The 23,958-nt window shown below is 39.9% G+C and overlaps 1 protein-coding gene across 2 annotated transcripts in view; it reads left to right on the top strand.

Moving 5' to 3' along the window:
* Positions 1-1,178: 1,178 nt before the first annotated feature.
* Positions 1,179-23,958, top strand: part of SPEN (spen family transcriptional repressor) — a 76,868-nt gene continuing 54,088 nt past the window's right edge. Inside the window, exon 1 of one of the 2 annotated variants that reach the window (XM_081056148.1) lies at positions 1,179-1,696. In XM_081056148.1, the coding sequence (XP_080912274.1) occupies positions 1,614-1,696 (83 nt within the window). In that variant the 5' untranslated portion in view covers positions 1,179-1,613. The remainder of the gene's footprint in view (positions 1,697-23,958) is intronic. The other variant, XM_081056149.1, reaches the window with a different exon arrangement.

The raw sequence follows: 23,958 nt of genomic DNA, 5'->3' as shown, positions 1-23,958 counted from the left end.
TCGCCTTCCGAAGGTCCCGAGAGAGGAGGGAAGAGAGGTGATCTCAGCTGATCAAACCTGCTGAGATCAAGTGTATTAAGTACAGTATGGACTATTGAACCAAATACGATGAAATGTTAATGGGATTCAGTTTTTTACTCTCTCTGTCACAATCATTATGGAACTTATGACAGACTATGTGGAAAACAAAACTACTTGGAACTTTACCATCTGTGGAGCAAAAGAATTTAATTATGCAGGTGACCTCAGGTGCTGGTGCCACCGATTATGGTGACCATACTTTCCAATTCAAAATAGCATCGTTCGATAAGTCGGCTTGTATTTAAGGAGACAGTGAATGAGACCAAATATTTAAAACATGGTCGTATCAGAAGCACCACACCTCAGAGAGTTTATTTCTGTAGATAAAATATGGAAAAGAAAATTGAGTTGCTGACGTAAAACAATTCCATTTTCCTGGACCAAATACGGTAGGCTTAATTTTGAGGGTTTCCTAGGGTTCTGTAAACTGGCCTTTATATACAAGTTCAGCTGTAGACCTTAAGAACCCTTAAACCTGGAAAGGCCGGACGTCTAATTCCTTACTCTGCTTAAATATTAAATTATAGTAAATGCTCTCAGGAGAATAAGGTTAGACATGTAACCGTGTCTTTTCAGTTCCATTCCTAGTATACCGTCATTGTCAGCGAGAAGATCTTGCAGAAGGTTTTGTAAGATCCTTTATAAAATAAAGTTGCTTAACCTTACAAGCTAATGATTCTTGGGAGGGATGGGTTTGAGCCGTCATTGCTTAACAGGGCGGTGAGAAGGGCGGCCTTGTTCTGACACTTTCCCAAGCAGGCGGGGATCCAAGTGCCCGGAAACGGTCCGCAGCTGCCCGAAGGGTGAACAGGGGAAGGTGTTCTGGCTTCTCCTAGGAGAGAGGCCTCGGCGGCCGCTTTGAGCCACACCACTGTCAAAACCGACCCCCCCCGCTTTATTCTCCCAGGCCAGCGCCTGAGACCTCTGCTCTGGGGGCTGGAGGCGGCCTCGGCCTCTGCACGCGCGGCGCCAGGGGCCCGAGCGCCCTCCCCGCTGCTGGCTCCCGCGCGCCTGCGCACCGGGACGGAGCGCGCGAGCCTTCTTTCCAGGCGCTGTGTTCCTCCCTTCCCCGCGCGCCTGCGCGCCGGCTGGGAGGAACTCGGCGTCTCGGCCTCGGCGGGCGGGCGGGCGCGGGCGCGCCCGCGGTGAGGGAGGCGGGGCGCGCGCGTCGGTGGGAAGCGTTCGGCTGCCACAGCGCCAGCTCCGTCGTAGTTGCTGCCGCCTGGGTCCTGCTCGCTCCTCCTCCCCACTCCCCCGCCCGCCGCCGCCCGGGCGCATGCGCCGCCGGAGCTCGAGGGTCGGCTTCGGGTGTGTGGTGGCGGCAGAGCGGAGCTGCGAGGCCCGAGAGTCAGAACCTGGGGGAGAGGGATGGTCTCTGCACGGGGGGGAGCCGGAGGAGCCGCCGCCGCTGCCGACGCCACCGCCGCAGCCGCCGCCGCCGCCGCCTCGGCGCCCGCCTCCCGGCGCTGACGGACTCGTACGAAGCCGGCGAGGGGGAACTCGCACCAGCGGTCGCCGGCACACCGCCCAGCATGGTCCGGGAAACCAGGCACCTCTGGGTGGGCAACTTACCGGAGAATGTGCGGGAAGAGAAGATCATCGAGCATTTCAAACGGTGAGTGACACGAGGCCCGGGGCCGCGCTCTGTCGTCGGGCGCCGCTGCCGGCTGCGGCCCGTTGCCGGCCCCTCCCCGTGCGCACAACTGGTGAGGGTACCGGGGCCAGAGCCGCGGGAGGGCGCGGGCGGCGCGCGGCTGCCTGGCCGCCCCGCAGCCGGTGTCGCGGCGTTGGGCCCCGGCGGAGCGGGCGCGGCTGCCGCCCTCCGCCTTCCCTGCGAGGGGGCTGCTGCTCGGCCTCCGCGAAGCCGGCGCCGGAGAGCCTCACTGCGAGGCAGCGGCGGGGCGCGTCCTCGCGTCCCTCTGCCCTGGCTCCGAGCGGCGGGGCCGGCCGGCCGGCACGACCGTGTCCCGCCCGCCAGCCCCTCGGCCAACTCCGGAGTCCCGCGGCGACTCCCGCTCCTCGCCCTGCAGACGCGCGGAAATGTCTGACCTGCAGGGGGTTTGGTGCGAAGGGACGGGTGACGTGCAAAAGCCCTGGTAGGTAACGTCGGGACAGCTCGGAGCTGGGAAGACACTAGATTCTAGGTACCTCGCGGGAGGTGTGCAGACTGGGAACTACGTGGAATGGCAGGCACAGTCTGGGGGTGGCGGGGTTGGGAGAGGATGGTGTCGGAGAAGTTGTGTGTGGGTTTCGGCTCTTCACCTCCCTCCCTTCAGCCCCCGGGGTCGCGGAGGAGGAGGCCGGTGGGGACGTGCGTGCCGTGGCAGACCCCCCGAGCGGTCGGGTCCGCGCCTCCCGCCGGCGCTCGGCGGCCCCGGCTCCCCCGCCTCCGCCGCCGCGCTGGCCGTGCCGCTGGACAGCCGCCTTCCCGGGCAGGGCCTTCCCCTCCCACCCACCGTTCTGGAGTCAGTGGTAGGAGAGCGTAAGCCTTAGACGATTAGGAGATGTCGCTTAAAAACAAAACTTGCCAGAATATGTTTTTTGCCTGTGAAATGCAGGAATAAGTGGTGTTCTTGGTGTGTCTTGCTTATTCAGTAGTGAGCGTTTGTTTTCCTCGTGAAATGTATGCGAACCGTAAGTAATAGTCTTCAACGTAAAATACCGACGGGGACGGTTTACTTACACTTGGTGCAGATTGAGGACTGTTGCAAATCTGTGATTGTCCTCGAACATTAGTTTCTTCTGCTACTCAAGACCCTGCAAGGTTTTTAAGTTTGTCTTACTCTTAATTCCTCTTACTATCGAGTGAGTAAAGGAAATTATGGAGCGCCCTTATTAGTGAGTCACCATGGGAAAAATAGAATAGCTTGCGTCGCTTGCCCCGGAGCCGCCTGCAGAAGGAATGGAAACAGCGGCAGCAGAGCTGCGCTCTCTTGTAAATGGAGGATCATTGATTCTGTTGGTGGTTGCTGTTACTGGGGTATTAAATCTTCTTCACCTCTGGAGCGCGCGTCTGCGCGTGTCCGCGTGTGAAAAGGAGCCGGGAATAGTGAGGCCATTCATAACCTGCTGTCCTCGGCAGGACTGGGGGAGGCGCGCTTCCAGGGACTCTCCTGGTGTTTACTACTCTGTGCGGAGAAACCAGGAGCGGGGAAGGCCACGAGCGAAAGCTCGCTGCTGTCCCCGGTGATACAGGGGAGACCTCGGGCTCAGTTGGGAAGCGGATGGGAACTTTCTCTCCCTAGAGCTGCTCCACCCCTTACCCCGCCCCTCACCCCAATATCTCACTGTTTTGGTAAAAATATCACTTAGTTCCAGATTATTGGAGTGGAAAAGCCACTTAGATGTGCTCACTTTATCTCCTTGTGGACTTTCTCTGTAGGTCTCGGCCTGGGAAATTGGTATGCACCGACGTGCAAACACGTGCATTGCAGCATTCACTTTGCTCCTCAGTGTTCTGTGGCCAGACGTGTCATTTCGTATTATGCAGATTCCAGAGTCATTGCATGCCTATCGCGGGGAGATGGACCCCTCTACAGAATGAAGTGTTAGGGAGAGGAAAGAGAAAATCGTCCAAGGGAGTTTTGGAAGATATTTAAGTGCCTGGTGCTGCGGTCCGGCTTGTGTGAATGACTTTCTAAAATGGCGGCCAGGACCCACTTTATGTGGGAATCAGCAGAGCAGATCTCAGAATGCACATAGGGAGGAGGGGGAGGAGGATGCGAGCTGCCTTGAAAAGCGGCGGTCTGGAGGAACGTTACTGTATTAAAGAGGGTTTAGCTGGCACATCGCTCACTACTGCATGTAAAGGAGTATTTTACCTATTGCAGAGAAAAAGCAGACGCTACTGATAAAAGCAGATTATTTTAAAGACTCAGCAGACCGTGTGTCCCTGTAACTCCTTTATTTTAAAAGCGACTTGAAATTTTTTTAAAAACAAATTTACTTAGTTCTTTGAGTAGGTAGTACATTCTTATGGGTTTAAAGAGTGTAACCCCTGATACTGGGATTTCCAATTCCCATCCTCCTCTTCCTACCTTCACCGCCCCCCCCCCCCAACAGGTAATCTCTTTTTGGTTTCTTGTTTATCCTTAAACATGTACAAGAAATGTTCTTGCTGATTCAGCTGTGGAGCTAAATGGACCTAGTTGGGAAAAATTCAAGGCCTTTTATCCCTGTTGTAGAAAATGTTTTGTAAAATATGTGTTTGCTACCAGAAGGAAAAGTAAATCTAAACAATTTAAGTGAAAGGAATAAAAAGGTTGTTGTACCAAAATACCTCTGCAAGGAAATTTAAGGATATTTATTGAGTTCTGGTGTCTTCTAGAAATCAGAATGAAAAATACTATGCAATGCCTCAATTAAAGCTGAGGTTCAAGTGCCTACTCTTACCCTTTTCCCCAGCTGATTACAGCATTAACTAATAAGTGTTTTACAGGATTAAGAGGTGTACATTGGGAATATATTATATAAAACGTTTTCAAAATGAATATTCTCATAACAGTGAGTAGGCTTTTGTTGTAAGTGTTTGGATTTTTTTTTTTTTTTTTTTTTTTTTTTAAGGTTAAACAAGACAGCTTTGGGAGCAGGGCAGCTTAGAGGCATTTTGGGGCAGGGGATGGTGGAAGGTCAGAGCCAATTCTTTTTTTATTATTATTTATATTTTTTGGTCCGTGTTTTTGGTAGAAAATAGACTGAGGGAAGTATGCTGATTTGGATTTTCCCTCTGTGCCAGAGAAAGACCAAACCTTTAAAACCTAATCAGAGCCTTTTCACAATTTGGCTTTACCTTCTTGGAATGAAAATACATCTATTGTGTTCATTATCTTTACAGCTTTCAGTATGCTGGTTGGAAAAAAATTAAATGAGGACTATTTCTGAATCAGATTTTAGTTAACAAAGATCCATTGCAGGGACTAAATTTGCACAATAGAGAAAGTCCTTTCCTTTGTATGTTAGCTGGGTTGAAGGGGGAAGGGAGGAGTTATACAACAATTGCTTGCTGTCTTCTAGTTGTAAGAGGGAGAGAGAGGTGTGTGTAAAGGCGACTCCCTGAATTAGAATGAGCAAATGAGTAAAACCCTTTAAAGAATATAAAATTCTTATTTTCATATTTTAAGTAAATCACATGTTCAGGTTCTTCCCATCCACCCCCCAGTTTAGAGAATAGGTTAAAGATTATGCAGAGGTTGAGCAACGTAGCAGCTTATGTAAAAATTTTGTCAAAGAATGAGACCTATCTAAAAAATGTATTGTGTTCTTGCTAATTTTAAATATCTTATCACAGTGGTTTTCCTGAGTTTAAATAGCTGGAATATATGTTGTTACGTGTATTTGAATATCTTTACTTCTGAGACAATATAAAATATTACGGAAGAGTTTCCTTGTCCTTACATACTCTATAACTGGAGGTATTTTTAGATTTAAACAAATTTGACTCAGAGTAGTTTACATCATTGCTACATCCTTTCTTTTGAGTCCAGCCAGTTTCTATGTAGAAACACCTCTGTTTTTGAATGTTATAATTTTGAATATTTTATGATAGGTTTTGTACATTTTAACAATAAAAAATTTCAGCATTATCTTGAAGGAGCATTAATACAGGATACTTGAAATGTTATATTTTATTTCCTGAGTAGAATGCCTGTGGCAGATTGGAGGAAAACATAGGGCTCAGTGCCAGGAAAAATGATGATGTTTGACTTGTATAGAGGGCACCTTTTCCCAACTACCTTTCTTGTAGACTCTTGATTATTCGAGCATTGTATTGTTTGATATGCTTATGAAGAGATTTCAAGCTTGATGTATGAGACATTTTAAATCCTGTGAGCACTAATGCTTAGTCTTCCAAGTCTCACTTTCCCCTTAGTTTGAAATTTTGCTGAATAAAAAAAAATATATATTTGGAATATTTCATGAAAACTAGCATGTCTATTTGGAGACTATATATTTCTCTGCTTTTACTTTTAAGAAATCTGTATGTAGTGGTTGAGCTGTAGTTAACTAGTACACAGTATTTATAGTAAAACATTATAGTCTGGAAATACCTTCAGTGTTTTTAAAATTGGGTCCCTAAGTTTCATTATAGGATGATTTGGAATAAATGTTGTTCAGCATATTGAAACAGACATGTATTAGCCTGGTGAACAAGGAGACTAAATAAAGTTAACATTTTTCTATAGTTAAATTTCTAAGCTTTACTGTTTGTTTATTTTTAATTTATTATTTGCCTTACAGCTACTCATAATTTGAATGAAAAGAACGTACTCTATTTGTGGAAACCAATTAGAATATTTAATCATTTTATTGGAAACCATATAAATTTTGTGTGATATTTAGATGGTTTTAGTGTATGGAAATATGCTTTGCACTGAAAACATGTTCTTGGTGTAATTTTAAAGTAGTGGCAATGTTGAGGTTTTCCCCCCATGTGTCTATGTCTGCCAAGTTGAAAGTTATAAACATGTAAAAAAAACCCAACAATGGAATGTCTCTATAAAACCGGAACTTAAATTTAGTGAATTCTTGGATTTAATTAAGATTTCGAGTATAGAGATGAATTGAACTCTGGCATATTTAAAGAATTTTATTATGTAACGAACTGCCCCAATTATTATAGTTAAGGAATATTTGTGGGAAAATTCAAATGGGAAACAATTATTGGTACTAGATTTCTGGTCCAGCATTCAACTCTGGGGGTATGTGCATGTCTTTGTGTCTATGTATTAAATGCTAAGTTTGAGAACATTGACAAATGAAGATTTTCTCATTATAGCTTGTATTGACTTTGTTACATTTCATGTTTACACACAGTATATGTACTTTTACATATACTACATTTATGGTTTCTTTGATTCTTAAATTGACTCAGTGATTTTTTAAAAACTATTACCTCATCATTTTATTCTTTTGATTTAAAGAGTAGGCATTTGTACTCTTAAAAACATTTTGTATGTTACCAAAGTATATTTGGCATATAGTGGTTTGCATCTTTTATAAATCAATAAATTGGTAGGTGGTATATTTTCCGTGTGTCTCAACCGTTAATTTTTAAAAAATTATACTGTCTGCAGTAAAGGCTCTTTTACATTCAAGATTATTTAAAAGTCACCTTGGATAAAAAGAAAGAAAAGTATCACTTTATTGTATCAAAGGATGTTAGAATCTTCAATGAAAACTACTATTTAGACTGAATTTAGAAGGAGGTACTTAAACAGCGATAGGAAAATATATTATTTTCCCTAACCTTTTATTTTATAATCGAAGGAAATGTACTATTTCCTTCGATTATAAAATAGGAGTATCATGGTAGTACTCACATGGTAGGAGGACTAGTACCTATGATTTCAACACCAACACAGATCAGTTGTGTTTTCATATTTACATTACAGTTGTAGATATTTCATTTATGCTCATCACAACTTGGAAATTACAGTAGCTATTAGATCTGCTAGATACTTTAAATATTAATAAATGCATTAATAACGATGCATATACCAGGATGCCAAAAAAATGTATACACGTTTTAAGAGGTGTCTAAGTATTAGTTTTCGAAGTTGAATTGAATTACAGTAGCATTGTGTAGTATGATTTCATTCCAAAGATGGCGTTAATCAAATGAATGCTAGTGTCACCATGCGACAGGTAGGACTGTCAGAGAAAATGGAAGCACGGTTGTTGCTCGAGGAGCGCAAGACCATTTTGAAGTGGTGTTTGAAATTCTAGGACGTAATGGAAGTACTACGACATGGGAGGCCTGAGTGTGCAATAAAACTTCCAACTTAACACCCCTTGCCTTCTACCTATGAGGGACCTTAAAGGATGTGGTGTAGCATAGAAAACCTGCTACTCTGGCAGTACTTTGGGAAGAAATTGAAGTGGGCATGGGCAGCGATGCAAGTGGACACTGGTCAGTGTTGCTCAAGCAGTAGTTCGCCATAATCAGAAGTGTCTGGACGCTGATGGTAACCACTTTGAGCACTTCTTGTAATTGCAGAAGTCAAATGTGACTTGTATTCATCTTTTGTTACCCGTGTATATTATTATTACAATTTTACTCTTTTTTGAGGGGGTGGGGGGAAGGGGAACAGGACTTTATTGGGGAACAGTGTGTACTTCCAGGACTGTTGTTGTCCTTTCCATCTTAGTTGTGGAGGGCGCAGCTCAGCTCCAGGTCCAGCTGCCATTATTAGTTGCAGGGGGCACAGCCCACCATCCCTCGCAGGAGTCGAACCGGCAACCTTGTGGTTGAGAGGACACGCTCCAACCAACTGAGCCATCGGGAGCTCAGCGGTAGCTCAGCTCAAAGTGCCTTGTTCAATCTTAGTTGCACCATCCCTTGCAGGAGTCGAGGAATTTAACCGGCAACCTAGTGGTTGAGAGCCCACTGGCCCATGTGGGAATCGAACCGGCAGTCTTCTTTGGGAGCACGGAGCTCCAACTGCCTGAGCCACCGGGCCGGAGCCTCAGTTTTAATACAGTTCTTTCCTTTCTTAAAATGTGTATACATTTTTTTTGGCACCCTCTGTATATTACTATATGACTAGTAAGTGTTGTAGATATATTTTTAAAATTCTGCCTTGGAGAATTTTGAACATACACAAAAAAGTAGTAAATGAATGATGTACCCATCATTCAGGCCCAACAACCATCAACCATGGCCTATCCTGCCTTATAAGAAAAATAAAACAAAGGAGGGGATAGAGGAATGGGGGTAGGGGTGATGAGGAAGGCCTCTTTGAAAAGATGGCATTTGACATGCCAGAATGAAGCCCTCTCCACACCTAGATTGTGGGTTTTTTCCCATTTAAAATTTCCTTTGAAATAGTTCAGGAATAGAACAAGGAATTCCCACATTGCCTTCACCCAGATTCTCCAATTATTAACATTTTGTCACATTTGCTTCATCTGTCTGTCTATCTACTTCTCTCTCTCTGTCTCTCTCTTGTCTCTCTGTCTGTCTGTCTCTCTCTCTCTTTCTCTCTCTCTTTCTCTGGCATGGTATCCTATTACCCTTAAAATTTCTAGTGTATACCTCCCCAAAGCAAGGACACTCTCCTGCATTGCACCATACAGTCTTCCTAGTCAAGAAATCAGCATTGGTACAACACTTACCCAATCCATAGATCCCATTCAAATAATGCCAGCCATACCAACAATGTCTTGTTTTCCGTTTTGGTCCAGGATCCTAGCTAGTACCATGTTTTGCCTTTGGTTGTGGAGTTTCACCTTAATTCTCACGTGCCTGATAGTCTTAAAGAGCATAGCGCTTTCCTTCTGCTGGATGACCCTCCACATGGGTCAGTCCAATATTATCTCATGACCAGATCAGGTCATGCATTCTTGGCAGGAATACCAAAGAAGTAATTCTTTGCCCTTCTCAGAGTATCATATAAAAACGCAAACAATATCAGTACATCCCACTACTAATGATGTTAACTTTGATCACCTCATCAAGTTAGAGTCTTCATCATTTTCCCCTTTGATGAGCATTTTATGGGGAGATATTCCAGTATTACGCTGATAGTCTCTTCCATCATCAAACCTACACCCACCAGCTTTAGCATCCATTGATAACTCTTGCCTGTATTATATACTGCTGTGATTATTGCCAAATGATTATTACTGTGATTCCTTCTACATTTATTCTACGGTAGAGAAGAAACTCATGATTTCTATTTTTTTCAATGGGTTTTAGTCCAGGGTTTATTTATTTTGAAATCCAGATCATCCTAGATTTGATCAGTGGGAGGGAGTTCCTTCAAACTGTGTCCTTTTGATGTCTCCCCATCATTCTTTAAGCGTTTCTTTATTTCTAGCACAACAAAGGCTCACCTTGTACTTTCCCTGCCCCAGTCCTGGAATCAGCCATTTCTCCAAGAAGTCCTGGTTCCTTTTAGTGTAGGATGGTATTTACAAACCAAGGTGTGGGTGCTCAGTTTACACATTGCTACAAAGCTAAAAAGATGCATGTATACCCAGGTATGTGTATATGTTTACATATATACACAATACATATACCTCTATATCATATATTTGAAAACGGGGGGGTTTACAGATATTCCAATACATGAGGATTCTTCCCAACTTGCCCATTTTCATGTCTGTAAATCCCTTCTGAGATAGTGAGAAACTGACTCCCATTATTCTTAACGTATTTACTTATTTGCCCAATTATATTCTCACTGTAACGAAAATCCCAACCACTCTGCCCTCCCCCACTTCTGCTACCTCTGAGCACATTGCCCCTGCTGCCTCTGCGTCACATCCCCTTCTCACCTCCTCTCTTCTTTGCAAACTACATTTTCAGGAGGGAAGGAGGGCAGGCAAGGGAAGGAAAGGAAGGTGGGAGTGGAAGTGATGCAGCTTTTCCGCCCTCAGTTTTTTCTCATGGGAGACAACTTGTGGATGAATGATAACCTGCCTCTGGTGCCATTTTTAAGCAGATTAAAGCTACCTCACTCTTGAAATTTTAGTTTTGGTTTTACTTCTACCACTGATATTGTGATGTGAGCTTAATCCTTGGATCACTCTGAGCTTTCTGATATGCTGAGTCACACAGAAGAGGGTGGGGAGTGAGAAGAGTCTGTTTCTTAGGAATAATACTAGCAGTCATCATCGCTCTATTTATTTAGGTGTCAGGCAGTCGCATGAAGTGGTCTCTTGGCAACATTTTGTGCTGGTCCTACCTCCCCTCAAACCTTACTGACCTCAACCTTATTTCTTCTTTTTTTCCAGTGAGAAAATTGAATTTTTTTTCCAATCACAGTTGACGTACAATATTATGTTAGTTTCAGGTGTACAACATAGTGATTAGACATTTACATGCCTTATGAAGTGATCCCCCTGATAGTACCCACCTGACATCTACATAGTTATTACAATATTATTGACTTTATTCCCTCTGCTGTACTTTACATCCTTGTGACTGGTTTATAACTGGCAATTTGTACTTTAAAAAATTTGGAACACTTCATGAATTTGCGTGTCATCCTTGCGCAGGGGCCATGCTAATCTCTTCCAATTTTAGTATATTTAGATAGTGTTGCCAAAGCAAGCACTTTTCTTTTTTCTTAATTTATATTTTAAATTGAGGTATAATTGACATAAAATATTAATTTCAAGTGTACAACATGATTCGATATTTGTATATAGTATTGCAAAGTGATTACCATAATAGGTCCAGTTAGCATCCATCACCTCACACAGTTACAGAAAATTTTATTTTTCTTATGAGGACTTTTAAGATTTACTCTCCTAGCAAATTTCAACTATGCAATACAGTGTTAACTATAATCACTATGCTATACATTACATCCCCATGACTTATTTTATAACTGAAAGTTTGTACCTTTTGACCCCCTTTTGCACATTCTACCCACACTCTATCCCCATCTCTGGTAACCACCAATCTGTTCTCTGTATCTGTGAGCTGCTTGGTTTTTTTTTTTGTTTTTTTGTTTTTTAAATTCCATGTATAACTGAGATCACGTGATATTTATCTTTCTCTGTCTGACTTATTTCATGTAGCACAATGCCTCCAGGTCCATCCATTGTCACAAGTGGCAAGGTTTCCCTTTTTATGGCTGAATAGTATTCCATTATATATCACATCTTTATCCATTCCTCAGTAGATGGACACTTATATTGTTTTCATTTCTCAGCTATTGTAAATATGCTGCAATGAACATGGGATGCATATATTTTTTCAAGTTTTTCTGTTTTGTTTGGATAAATACTCAAAGTGGGATTGCTGGATTATGCAGTAGTTCTACTTTTAATTTTTTAAGGAACCTCCATACTATTTTCCATAGTGGCTACACTCAACTTTTTCTCCTCCATCTACACTACTCTTGGCCCCCATCCAAGGGGTTCTTTAATGAATTAAGATGATTATTCCTTAGCACAAGACCCCAGAATGCTAGAGTTTGTATAGTTTGTATTACTTTGAAGTAGATTCCAGACATTTTATTTTATCCATAAATACCTCAGTATTTATCTCTAGAAGATAAGGACTGTTTAAAGATGTACCACAATACTGTTGTATATCTCTATTTCAAATACCCAGTCAGTATTTTCAAATACCTACCGTGTTTCCTCGAAAGTAAGACCTAGCCGGATCATCACCTCTCATGTGTCTTTTGGAGCAAAAATTAATATAAGACCCAGTATTACATACTAATGTTATGTTATGTTATGTTATGTTATATTATGCTGAGTATTATATAAGACCCGATCTTATATTAAAATTAAGACCGGGTCATATTAATTTTTGCTCCAAAAGACGCATTAGAGCTGATGGTCTGGTTAGGTCTTATTTTTTGGGAAACACAGTAGTCAGAATTCAAGGTAATTGTTTTAAGAATCTTTTTTTAAAATAAATACAGGCTCTAAATAAGGTACACAAATTGTCATTGATGATATATATGTGTATATATATATATGAAAAAGTTTTATATAATTTGCAAGCAATGAAATGTACCTATTTTAAGTGTAGTTTGTTGAATTTTGAGAAATGTAGGTATCCTTGTCACCACCACCACCACCAGTCAAGATACCCCAATTTGCTTATTGAGTTATTGATGGTCATTTGGACTTTTTAAATCTGTAGGTTTCACTCTCTTTGCAACTTAAGTTGTTGGAAGCCAGGTTGATTGTTCTGTAGAGTTTCTTACAGTGTGGATTTTGTTGATTACATTCTTTTCCTGTGATATACATTAAGATCGCCTTTTGTCCTCTGTATTTCCTCTAAGTTCATAAGTGGACCAATTCTTAAATATTTTGATAATTGTATTTCAACATAATTGGTTTTCTTTGTACTCCTGTGCATTTTATTTTATTTATTTAATAATATTCTAAGGGGGGTTATAGGTTTCACGAGACTGTTGTAGCAGTCTGTGGCATAAAAAGATTAAGAATCATTGGTTTAGACAAACCATTAGATTAAGAATAGAGTGCAGCAGCATATTTAAGTACTAAATTTAGCTTTGATATAAAAAGGTTGAGGTAAAAAGTTAAAATCACCAAAACTAGACTAGAAAATGCAACAAAGATAGTGTACTGTGAATAGCTTTATTCCCTCACCACCCTTTTCCTCATTGTAAATTTACATGATTAGAACTGCTGTTTTTATTGTGGGGATTTTTTTCTGTTTTTACCCCCCCAACCCAGTTTTATCCTAGAAATCATGGACTCTTGAAATTTTTAAGGTTGTTCCTTTTAGTTGGCTTAAATTCTTTTAATGAAATGAATTTCAGGTACATCCATAATTAGAATTAAATGTATAATAGATATTGACTTCTATTATATAGGTGGATCCTGCTTTAAAGAAAACAAGATTTGTGGAAATTGCAAGTTTATAGAGAGCTTCAAAATTCAATCACTGTTTGATGCTGTATATAAAATAAGACACTTTAATTCTTCAGTAACACATTTATTATCTAAAGTGGGTATATTTAATTTCTCCCATTTTTCATGACACATAAAGGTCACTGGAATGTTAGGGATATTTTAAAAGTATATATTAATGATCAATTGGATTATAAAAGAGTTTAATATCCAGAAATACTGTCTGGCCATCGTACAAAACATTGGTGTGTCAGTTACTTTGAAATGAATCATTCTGCTTACTAACTATGCTGTTCAATCAAACCTTTCTAAGACTTAAATGATATTTGTAAAGTTTCAAATAGTTTTAAATTGTATTGCAGTTACTTTTTAAAAATGGTATGTGTCGATTGTTAGGACACTTCTAAGTTACATACCTAAGTATATACTCTAGTTTTTCTTGTCACTTACACCTATATTTTTATTAGGAAGTTAACCCTTTCCACACTGTTTTTTGACATAGATCATTCCTTTTCAGCGCAAGTTTGTTTTGTCATTGTAAAAGTAGATGTGTAAAGGAACTTTCATCACACAGCTTCGGGTCTCACAAGGTTATGACATTTGATTTTCTTTGTGTTGCTTTTATTGGAAATTGTTTGTTTTTAAAGATGTTTTTAAAAGATTTTTTTGTTGTTGTTGGGAAAGGGGTACAGAACTTTATTGGGGAACAGTGTGTACTTCCAGGACTTTTTTCCAAGTCAAGTTGTTGTCCTTTCAATCTTAGTTGTGGAGGGTGCTGTTCAACTTCAAGTTGTCCTTTCAGTCTTAGTTGTGGAGGGCGCAGCTCAGCTCCAGGTCCAGTTGCCAGTTGCTAGTTGCAGGGGCCGCAGCCCACCATCCCTTGTGGGAGTCAAACCGGCAACCTTGTGGTTGAGAGGACGCTCTCCAACCAACTGAACCATCCAGGAGGCAGCTCAGCTCAAGGTGCCGTGTTCAATCTTAGTTGCAGAGGGCGCAGCCCACCATCCCTTGGGGGACTCCAGGAGTTGAACTGGCAACCTAGTGGTTGAGAGCCCACTGGCACATGTGGGAATCGAACCAGCAGCCTTCGGAGTTAGGGGCATGGAGCTCTAACCGCCTGAACAACCGGGCCAGCCCCTGGAAATTTGTTTTTAAAACATTTTTTTCCCCTGAGAGGATTATCTTCCTAAAAGGCTTTTGTTTGTAGACAAAGCTTTTTAGTTCTAGAGATTATAATTAATCGGAGTAAAATGATGACTGGGGAAATATGCATATTTAGTAAATTTAAGGAATGATTGGTTTAGAGACTAGTGATTTATTTTTTAATTTGATGTTTTAATTTCATGCCTAGTTTCTTTAGTGGGAAGCATGTTTAATCTTAAAAGTTCGTAAAACATTAGAATTGAGTGGAAAAATCCAAAGACCTTTTAAAATTGAAGAGTGATAAAGAACCCGTTTTGTCAATCTGGAAGTAGAGGTAGTTTTCAAAGATTTTATAAAAATACTCATAGTGGTGTATGAAAAGAATATGGAATTTATGTACATTACGAAAAGGTGGGACCTCATTTTTGTTTTGATTCTATCAAGCAACTGTTTATTATGAAATAAGTATAACAGTCACTAGTGAAGTGAAATATTAGAAGTATTCATAAATTTCCCAAAGTCTTTTTAAAAACTTCTAAGAAGTATGAAGTAAACTTCCTTCTCAGCAATTATACTGTAATAGTGCTGTTAAGCCAGGTAGGAAGCATACTTTAAAAGAGCCCTTTGCATTTACACCAGGGATTCTTGGTGTGGATCTTTGCTAACTTATTTCGTCTCTTGGCTTCTGCCACTTTAACTTTGTTCTTTCCAGACTTCCCTTTTTGATCAGCTTGCCTTGGTCCCTTTTTCTTCATCTGACTGATATATTCACTGCTATTACTTTAAGAAATGGTTAGTCATGATCACTTGCATTCTTTTTAAAATTATTCTTGAGCTTTTCCCAGTAAAGTACTATGTAAATCAGACATATCTATGAAATTACTAATGAACTGTTATAAGAACAAATGTCCAAATGTTAATGTTGTGGTAATCATGATTATCTATATTCCTGCACTGTGTATTTTGATTCTTGCAGTATAGATTCTTCCCTCCTGTTCTTTGGAAAAGTACATATGAATTCTTTCTAAGGTGGTCTAAAAGATTCAGGCTTCTTATTTGATCTAACCAGTAGAATCTAAAGGTCATAGAATCTTTGGAATTTTTCTCCTCATAATTGGGTAATCTTGCAGAGATTTGAAATATCAGTTGAACACTATCCTTTTGTTAAAAATTAATTTTACTTAGTAAGTAGTTTATTAGATTGGTATAAATGGTTTAAAATTACACACACACACACACACACACATATACACAGTTCCAAAAAATACATATTCATTTTAAGAAAGGAAAAAAACTATTAAAATTGTAATAATATATACCTATAACTAAAGATGAATACAAATCATACGTATACTTTTTTTGGCACATGACTTGTATTCATCTTTTGTTATCGGTATATATTGAGTATTACAATTTTAATACAGTTTTTTCCTTTCTTAAAATGTGTATACATTTTTTGGCATCTTCTGCACATATATATATTTAAACTGAAGTAATGGTGTCTGTAATAGTTCTGAAGAATTTTGTCATTCAAGGCTTTACTGAAACTTTTCCTAAGGCCTTTTCCTAAGAGTAACTAGTCATCAAGTTTTCATGTGCAGGAATCTAGGCACTCGCCATGTATTCAATAAACGAGTATAGTAGTTTTGTTGGTTGAATTAAGTGTATCCTCAGTCTTCAAGTTTTCTTAAACCCTTTCTAGAACCAATAAAGATTTTTTTAAATATAAAAGTTATCTGTTAGTTTCATAGCAGCATTATTCACAATAAGATCAAAGCAACTCTAGTGTTCATGACCCATAAATGGAAAAACAGAATGTGCTTATTAGGTGTATAATAGGCAGAATACACACAGTGGAGTATTATTCAGCCTTAGAAAGGAAGGAAATTCTGACATACGCTACAATACTTGAAGACATGCTAAATGAAATAAGGCAGTCATAAAACTTAGAACAATAAAACAAATAATTGTTTTATTCTACTTATATTCGGTACCTAGAGCAGTCAAATTCATAGACAGAAAGTGGAATGGTGGTTGCTTTTATTTTACTGTTATAAGCAGTGCTGCAGTAGGCAGTCTTGTACACTGTTTACAGACATGTGCAATTACACACATATGATAAATTCCTATGAATTGAATTTTTGGGGATGTGTACTTAGTTCTTACTAGTTACTCTCAGGTTGTCTTCCTAAGAGATTTCTCTAATTTATACTCCTGCACACAGTGTTATGAAAGCGCCTATTTTCTTAGACTTTGGCTAATACCTAGGTATTATTACAATTTAAATCTTTGTTATTTGGTACCCCTTTTTAAAACGTGGAGTTTCAAAATTTTGAGTGAAGTTGAGCAGCTTTTTAAAGTATATTTATTTTGCTTACCATTTGTGTGTATTATGTGTATTTTTAAAGAACTTCCTGCTCAGATATTTTGTGTTTTTTTGTTTGAGCCTCTGTGTCCTTTGATTTGTAAGAACTATTTGTATATTTAGGAAATCATTTCTTTCTCATCTGTTACAAGTATTTTCCCCCATTTGTCTTTTGACTATATTTTGCTATTTGGGAGCTGTAATTTTAATGTGGTCTTTTCTTTTATGACTTAGGGATTTTATCTCATGGTGAGTTTTTCCTAGATCCAAGATTATATAGCAAATATATATATATATATATATATATATATAATATACATATTATATATATAAACTTATATACAGTGGTGAGAGAACAGCAATCAGCAAACTATTAGAAATCATTCCTCCTTTCCCCTCTTCCTTTTCTACCTGTTCCTCCATCCCTCCAGTAGAGAAACATCATCTCAGGGTATTAGCTGCTTCTAAAATGCGACTACAGGGGTGGATGGGTGGCTCAGTTTGTTAGAGCGTGAGCTCTGGGCAACAGGGCTGCCAGTTCGATTCCCATGTGGGCCAGCGAGCTGCACCCTCCACAACTAGAATGAAGTCAATGAGCTGCTGCTGAGCTCCCGGATGGCTCAGTTGGTTGGAACACGTCCTCTCAACCACAAGGTTGCTGGTTCAACTCCTGCAAAGGATGGTGGGCTGTGCCCCCTGCAACTAATAATGGCAACTGGACCTGGAGCTGAGCTGCGCCCTCCACAACTAAGATTGTTGAAAGGACAACAACTTGACTTGGACAAGTCCCGGAAGTACACACTCTTCCCCAATAAAGTCCTGTTCCCCTTCCCCAATAAAATCTTAAAATAAAATAAAATGAGACTCGGCTCTGCGTTGACTGCCTTTTGCTGGCTTTAGGAATTCTGAGTCTGTTTTTTGCAATTTTAATAATTATTTGTACTTACTCAAAAGGTAGAATGATTAAAAGAGGAACATATTGAAGAATAGTTTATAAATCTACTCTATACATAAATTTATTTCACAATAGATTTCCTGAAAGAATTCTGTATCCCATGAAATGAAGAGAGCAGGTTTTGGTTTTCATCATTAATGGCTTAGTCGTCTTCCCAGTCAGGCATGCTTGAAATAGAAAATGTCTTCTAAGTGTGCCAGTTACAGGAAACGTGGCATATAGTTGATTTATATTGAGATAATATAATGTAGCCTCTTGTGACTAATGGAGATATAAAATCTTCTGTATTCAAGGACAATGACAAGTACTATTTTATGTCCTTTTTTAAAAATAAATATTACCGAGATATAATTCACATGACATAAAACGTGTCCTTTTAAGTGTACAATTCAGCGGCTTTCAGTAATATTCACAGAGTTGTGCAACCATCACCACTAATTTCAGAACATTTTTATCACTCCAGAATGAACCCCGTACCCATTAGCAGTCACTCTCCATTCTCCCTTCTCCCTAGTTCCTGGCAACCTGTAATCTACTTTCTGTTTCTGTGAATTTGCCTGTTTTGGACCTTTTATACAAATGGAATCGTACAACATGTGACTGGCTTCTTCCACTTAGCATAATGTTTTCAAGATTCATCCATGTTGCAGCATGTATTAGAACTTCTTTTTGCTGAACAATGTTCCATTATATGGACACACCACATTTGATTAATCCATTCAGTTGTTGGACATTTGTGTTTCCAGTTTTTGACTATTATGAATAATGCTTCTATGAGCATTTCTGTACCTGTTTTTATGTGAACATGCGTTTTTAGTTTTCTTGGGTGAAAAAACCTAGGAGTAGATTTGCTAGGTTCTATGGTAGTTTTTGGGTTCTTTTTTAAAGATTTTATTGGGGAAGGGGAACAGGACTTTATTGGGGAACAATGTGTACTTCCAGAACTTTTTTCCAAGTCAACTTGTTGTCCTTTCAGTCTTAGTTGTGGAGTGCACAGCTCAGCTCCAGGTCCAGTTGCCGTTTCTAGTTGCAGGGGGCGGAACCCACCATCCCTTGTGGGAAATCGAACCGGCAACCTTGTGGTTGAGAGCCCACTGGCCCATGTGGGAATCGAACCGGCAGCCTTCGGAGTTAGGAGCACGGAGCTCCAACCTCCTGAGCCACTGGGCTGGCCCCTCTATAGTAGTTTTAAGTTGAGCATTTTGAGGAACTGCTAAACTTTTTTCCAAACTGGTTGCACCATTTTACAGTCTCATCATGACTGTTTCAGGTGTAGATTTCTCCTTATCCTAATTATGACTTGTTATTATCTTTTTTATTTTAGCCATTCTTGGGGTGTGAAGTGGTATCTCATTGTGATTTTGGTTTGTATTTCCCTAAAGACTAATGTTGAGCAAATTTTTGTATGCTTCTTGGCCATTTGTATATATTCTTTGGAAAAAAGTGTGTTCATTTCCTTTGCTCATTTTAAAATTGCATTATCTTTTTCATTGTTGAGTTGTAAGTGTTCCTTATCAGATACATAATTTCTTTCTATTTTCTCTAGGTTTATAACAATTTTTGGTATTTTAAGTGTTGTAATGAAACATGATATACAATAAGTATTGCCATCTTATTTGTTTATGTCCAAATTGCAGGAGTTTTGCAATCTAAGCATATGATTCTGCCTTTAGCACACTTTATTTCCAGTCATTGGTATAGGGAATAAAATAAAGGTCTAACACAGAGGGGAAACCAGTTTTTTGGTCTAAATATAAGATCAAGTGGGGTGATTTATAAATTAGTAATTCCTTCATAAAAATGTTTTGCTATGACAGGGTAATATAAGTGTTGATGTTACTGCATTTTTCCAGATAGTTTGGTGGTTGTAATGGATATTTATGACTCAACTGTGTGAGTTTGAAAGAGGAATGATTTTGAATCTTTATAATATAAAAAGCAAACACAAACATTTATTTCTTTACTATTTTATATCCTTTTTTAAAAATGAATTTTATCGAAATATAATTCTCATGGCATAAAACTCATCCTTTCTGCTCCCTTTTTCCACCCCACCCCCCACGCTCGTTCAAGCCGTTGTTTCTCAATCTAGTTGTGTAGGACACAGATCCCAGACCCACGCTGGTATTATGAGCCTTGCGCTCCCCCTGGCTGAGGTTGGCCCGGCTGAGGTGGTCGGTCACCACCAGTCGTCGGTTGGCCACCAGTTGTCGGTCGGCCGCTCACAGCAGCTCATGGCAGCTCTTGCTGGCTGCTGGCTACTCACGCTGGCCACCGCCGCTCCTGGCAGCACACAGCAGCCCGCGGTAGCTCACGGCAGCTTACACCAACCTCCAGCTGCTCATGGCAGCCCAGCTCTAGGGAGAACTGTTGTTCACAATGTTAGCTGTGTAAGGTGCAGCTCTCTGGCCCAAGTGGGAAGTGACCTCAGCTTTAGGAGCACGGCGCTCCAACCACCTGAGCCATCGGACCAGCCCAAAACTCATCCTTTTAAAGTGTACGATTCACCTATTTTTAGTAATATTCACAGTTGTGCAACCATCACCACTAATTTCAGAACATTTTCATCACTCCAGAATGAACCCATTAGCCGTCACTCCCCAACCAACCTGCAGTATTCATCTCTTAGGTCTTTTTACCCTTATGGCGTGTTCATTTACTCTTTGCTTTCTGTCTGTCCATACTTACTGATCAGTAAGCTTTGCTTTTTTATTAGGAACAGCTTGGCCATAATGAGATGGAAGGGTGGAAAAGTGGGCAATACACAAAGCCACTGGTAGTTTGATAAAATATATAATCTTTGAAAAGTGATATATTGGGTTTTAGATGAGTGGGTGTCTAGGTTAATTGCAAATAGCCTCTTCTAAGAGGCTATTTAGAATCCTGTAACTCTACCTGGAATAGCAGGACAACATTGAAACTTTAGAAGAGATCTCTTCACCTGGAAATAGAGCAGTAATGTTAGTAATCACTTAGATGTGATCTTTTAACTCTAGGAGTTAATTGGGCAAAGGAGGATTAGATGCAGAATTTGAATGTATTATCTCATCAGTGTGGAACGGTGGACCTATTGTCATGTTTCAAGAATGACTTGGGGAAGATTGTTTTCTGTACTATGAGGACTTGTGTGTCAAATAAGTATGTGGCTATTCTTTGCTATCGCTTATTAGGGTTAGTTGCCGAAGGTAGGATTAAAATTAATTATTGCATTCTTATTGATAACCCAGCCAATAATGGTTGAATACAGTGCCTTCTGGAAATGGAAGGAAAGGGGTATTAGGAGAATTCACTGGGTTTTAGAATACTAATGGTCTTTAGCTTGGAATAATTGGTGGTGGTGTTTTGGAAGTGAGGGAGTCAGTTTCCTGTGGGTTGATGAAAAGTTTACACTAGGAGGAATCTTCTTTTCACCTATCAGACAATTGAAAATTACAAATAAAATCAGTGAGACTAGGGGTCTTTTATTTTGCTTCCTGATGTGAGTCAAGTGCCTAGAACAGTGCCTGTTGAAAACCATATAGTTAATATTTGAGTCTATAAAAATAATAGTCTCTTTTCTCTTACTCTCATGCTTTTCTTCTACTATATCACATTGCTTTCAAATGTAAAATCTGAGGCCATTAACACATTGAAATTATGTCCTTCAAGGAACTGCTAAGGACCGTCAGTGATTATGACCTAAATTGTCAGATGTTGAAAAGAGATCAAACATTATAGCAAACCTGGCATTATTTTGGGTAATCTTTAAATTATCTCTTAAAAATTTAGAAGAATACAGTGTATGTTGATCAATGGGTTTTTTAAAAAAATTTTTTAATACTGGGGAACAGTGTGTTTTTCCAGGGCTCATCAGCTCCAAGTTGTCGTCCTTCAATCTTGTTGTAGAGGGTTCAGCTCAGCTCCAAGTGCAGTCACCGCTTTCAATCTTAGTTGCAGGGGGCACAGCCCACCATCCCATTTGGGAATTGAACCAGTAACCTTGTTGAGAGCTTACACTAACCAACTGAGCCATTTAGCTGCCTCTCCAGCAGCTCAGCGGCAGCTCTTAGTCTTCAGTCTCGTTGGGGAGGGCGCAGCTCACTGGCCCATGTGGGAATTGAACTGGCAATCCTGTTGGTAAAAGCTCGTGATCTAACCAACTGAGCCATCCAGACGCCCCTCAATTTAATATATTTTTTTTTTTTTTAAGATTTTATTGGGGAAAGGGAACAGGACTTTATTGGGGAACAGTCTTCCAGGACTTTTTTCCAAGTCAAGTTGTCCTTTCAATCTTAGTTGTGGAGGGTGCCCTTCAGCTTCAAGTTGTTGTCCTTTCAGTCTTAGTTGTGGAGGGCGCAGCCCAGCTCCAGGTCCAGTCGCCGCTTTTCTAGTTGCAGGTGGCGCAGCCCACCATCCCCCGCGGGAGTCGAACCGGCAACCTTGTGGTTGAGAGGACGCGCTCCAACCAACTGAGCCATCCGGGAGCTCAGTGGCAGCTCAGCTCAAGGTGCCATGTTCAATCTTTAGTTGCAGGGGGCGCTGCCCACCATCCCTTGAGGGACTTGAGGAATCGAACTGGCAACCTTGTGGTTGAGAGCCCACTGGCCCATGTGGGAATCGAACCGGCAGCCTTCGGAGTTAGGAGCATGGAGCTCCAACCACCTGAGCCACTAGGCCGGCCCCCAATTTAATATTTTTTGATGGTGAAGATTTTTGGTCAAACAAGTCAATTTAGTATTTTTATTTTATTGTATTTTTGAAGATAGACCTATTAGGTTGTTATACTGCAAAGTTGTAGCAATCAAGCACAATTTCTTAGCTTTATGCTCTCATACTTTTTAAATTTAGGTTTTCTTAATTTTTTAAAATTATAAATGAGTGAACTTATTATCATAACCAGTGATCATGTGATTTTTAGAAACTGATTATTTTGTACACATTACTGGAGACTATTCCATAGAGTCTCTGGAAACCTGTAGCAAAGGCTTGACATTGTTAAAAAAGGAAATACCTAATTGTGGTTTGATTATCTTTGCTCTTTTTTTTTTTAATTGGGAAAAGTCAGATAACTGTTTTATCTTGAATTCTTTTTTTAGAGGTTTTAAAAGTGTTTATTGTTATTTTTAAAAAAATAACAGTAATAAATTCCTTAATTGTTAATATTTTATAAAAAGTGTATTTTGTGTTTTTTTTTTTAAATTAAAGTTTATTGGGGTGCAATAACTTGAATTCTTGACTACTATAGGAAATGTATCATTTTGGAAAGAGTACACAAAATCAGGACATCATATTTACCAGCTGAGTTTTCATAGCTATGAAGAATTAAGCAACTTTTTAAATTTAATTTGGGAGTTTCCAATCTTCTCAGTATAGAAGTGTAATATAGGTTTGTAATAACCTGATCAAGTTTTCCCTTGTTAAGTTTGGAGATAAATTTGTGTTTTGTTTCCAAAGTGTATTCTCCTTATATATGATAGGGACAGTGAGCCCACCCTTTTGAGGAAGGAGCTGACTTGACTTTGTTCTACATGCATTATCGATGCATTGAGTATCTGGGGTCCCTCTTTCAGTATTGCATTTAGCTCTGTTATTTAGGATTTAAACTTAAACATTTGTTTGCCCTGTGTTATTCTTTGTCTAACTGACCTTTTTTGATGGGAATTTGGCTACTGCTTCCCTCTTTTTTTTTCTTGAAAACCTATGCAAACTTGGGCTTAGTGATAAACTTTGTGTGTGTGGTAAAATGTACATAATATAAAATTTATTAGTTTAACCATTTTTAAGTGTAGAACTCAGTGGTATTAAGCACATTTACAATGCTATATAACCACCACCACTATCTATTTCTAGAATGTGTTTCATCCTGTATAGAAATTCTGTACCCATTAACCAATAACTCCCCATTTCTCCCTTCCCCCAGTCCCTGGTAACCCATTCTACTTTCTGTCTCTGAATTGCCTATTCTAGATAACTCTTATAAGTGAATCATAAACTGTTCTTTTGTGCCTGGCTTTTTAAAATGTAATATGATGTTTTCAAGGTTTATCCATATTGTAGCATATATCTAAACTTCATTTCTTTCTATGTC

Source organism: Rhinolophus hipposideros (genome assembly GCF_964194185.1).
Source record: "Rhinolophus hipposideros genome assembly, chromosome: 8".
NCBI lineage: Eukaryota > Metazoa > Chordata > Mammalia > Chiroptera > Rhinolophidae > Rhinolophus > Rhinolophus hipposideros.
Note: the sequence above shows the minus strand (reverse complement) of the source record. Positions and strands in the feature narration are given on the sequence as shown.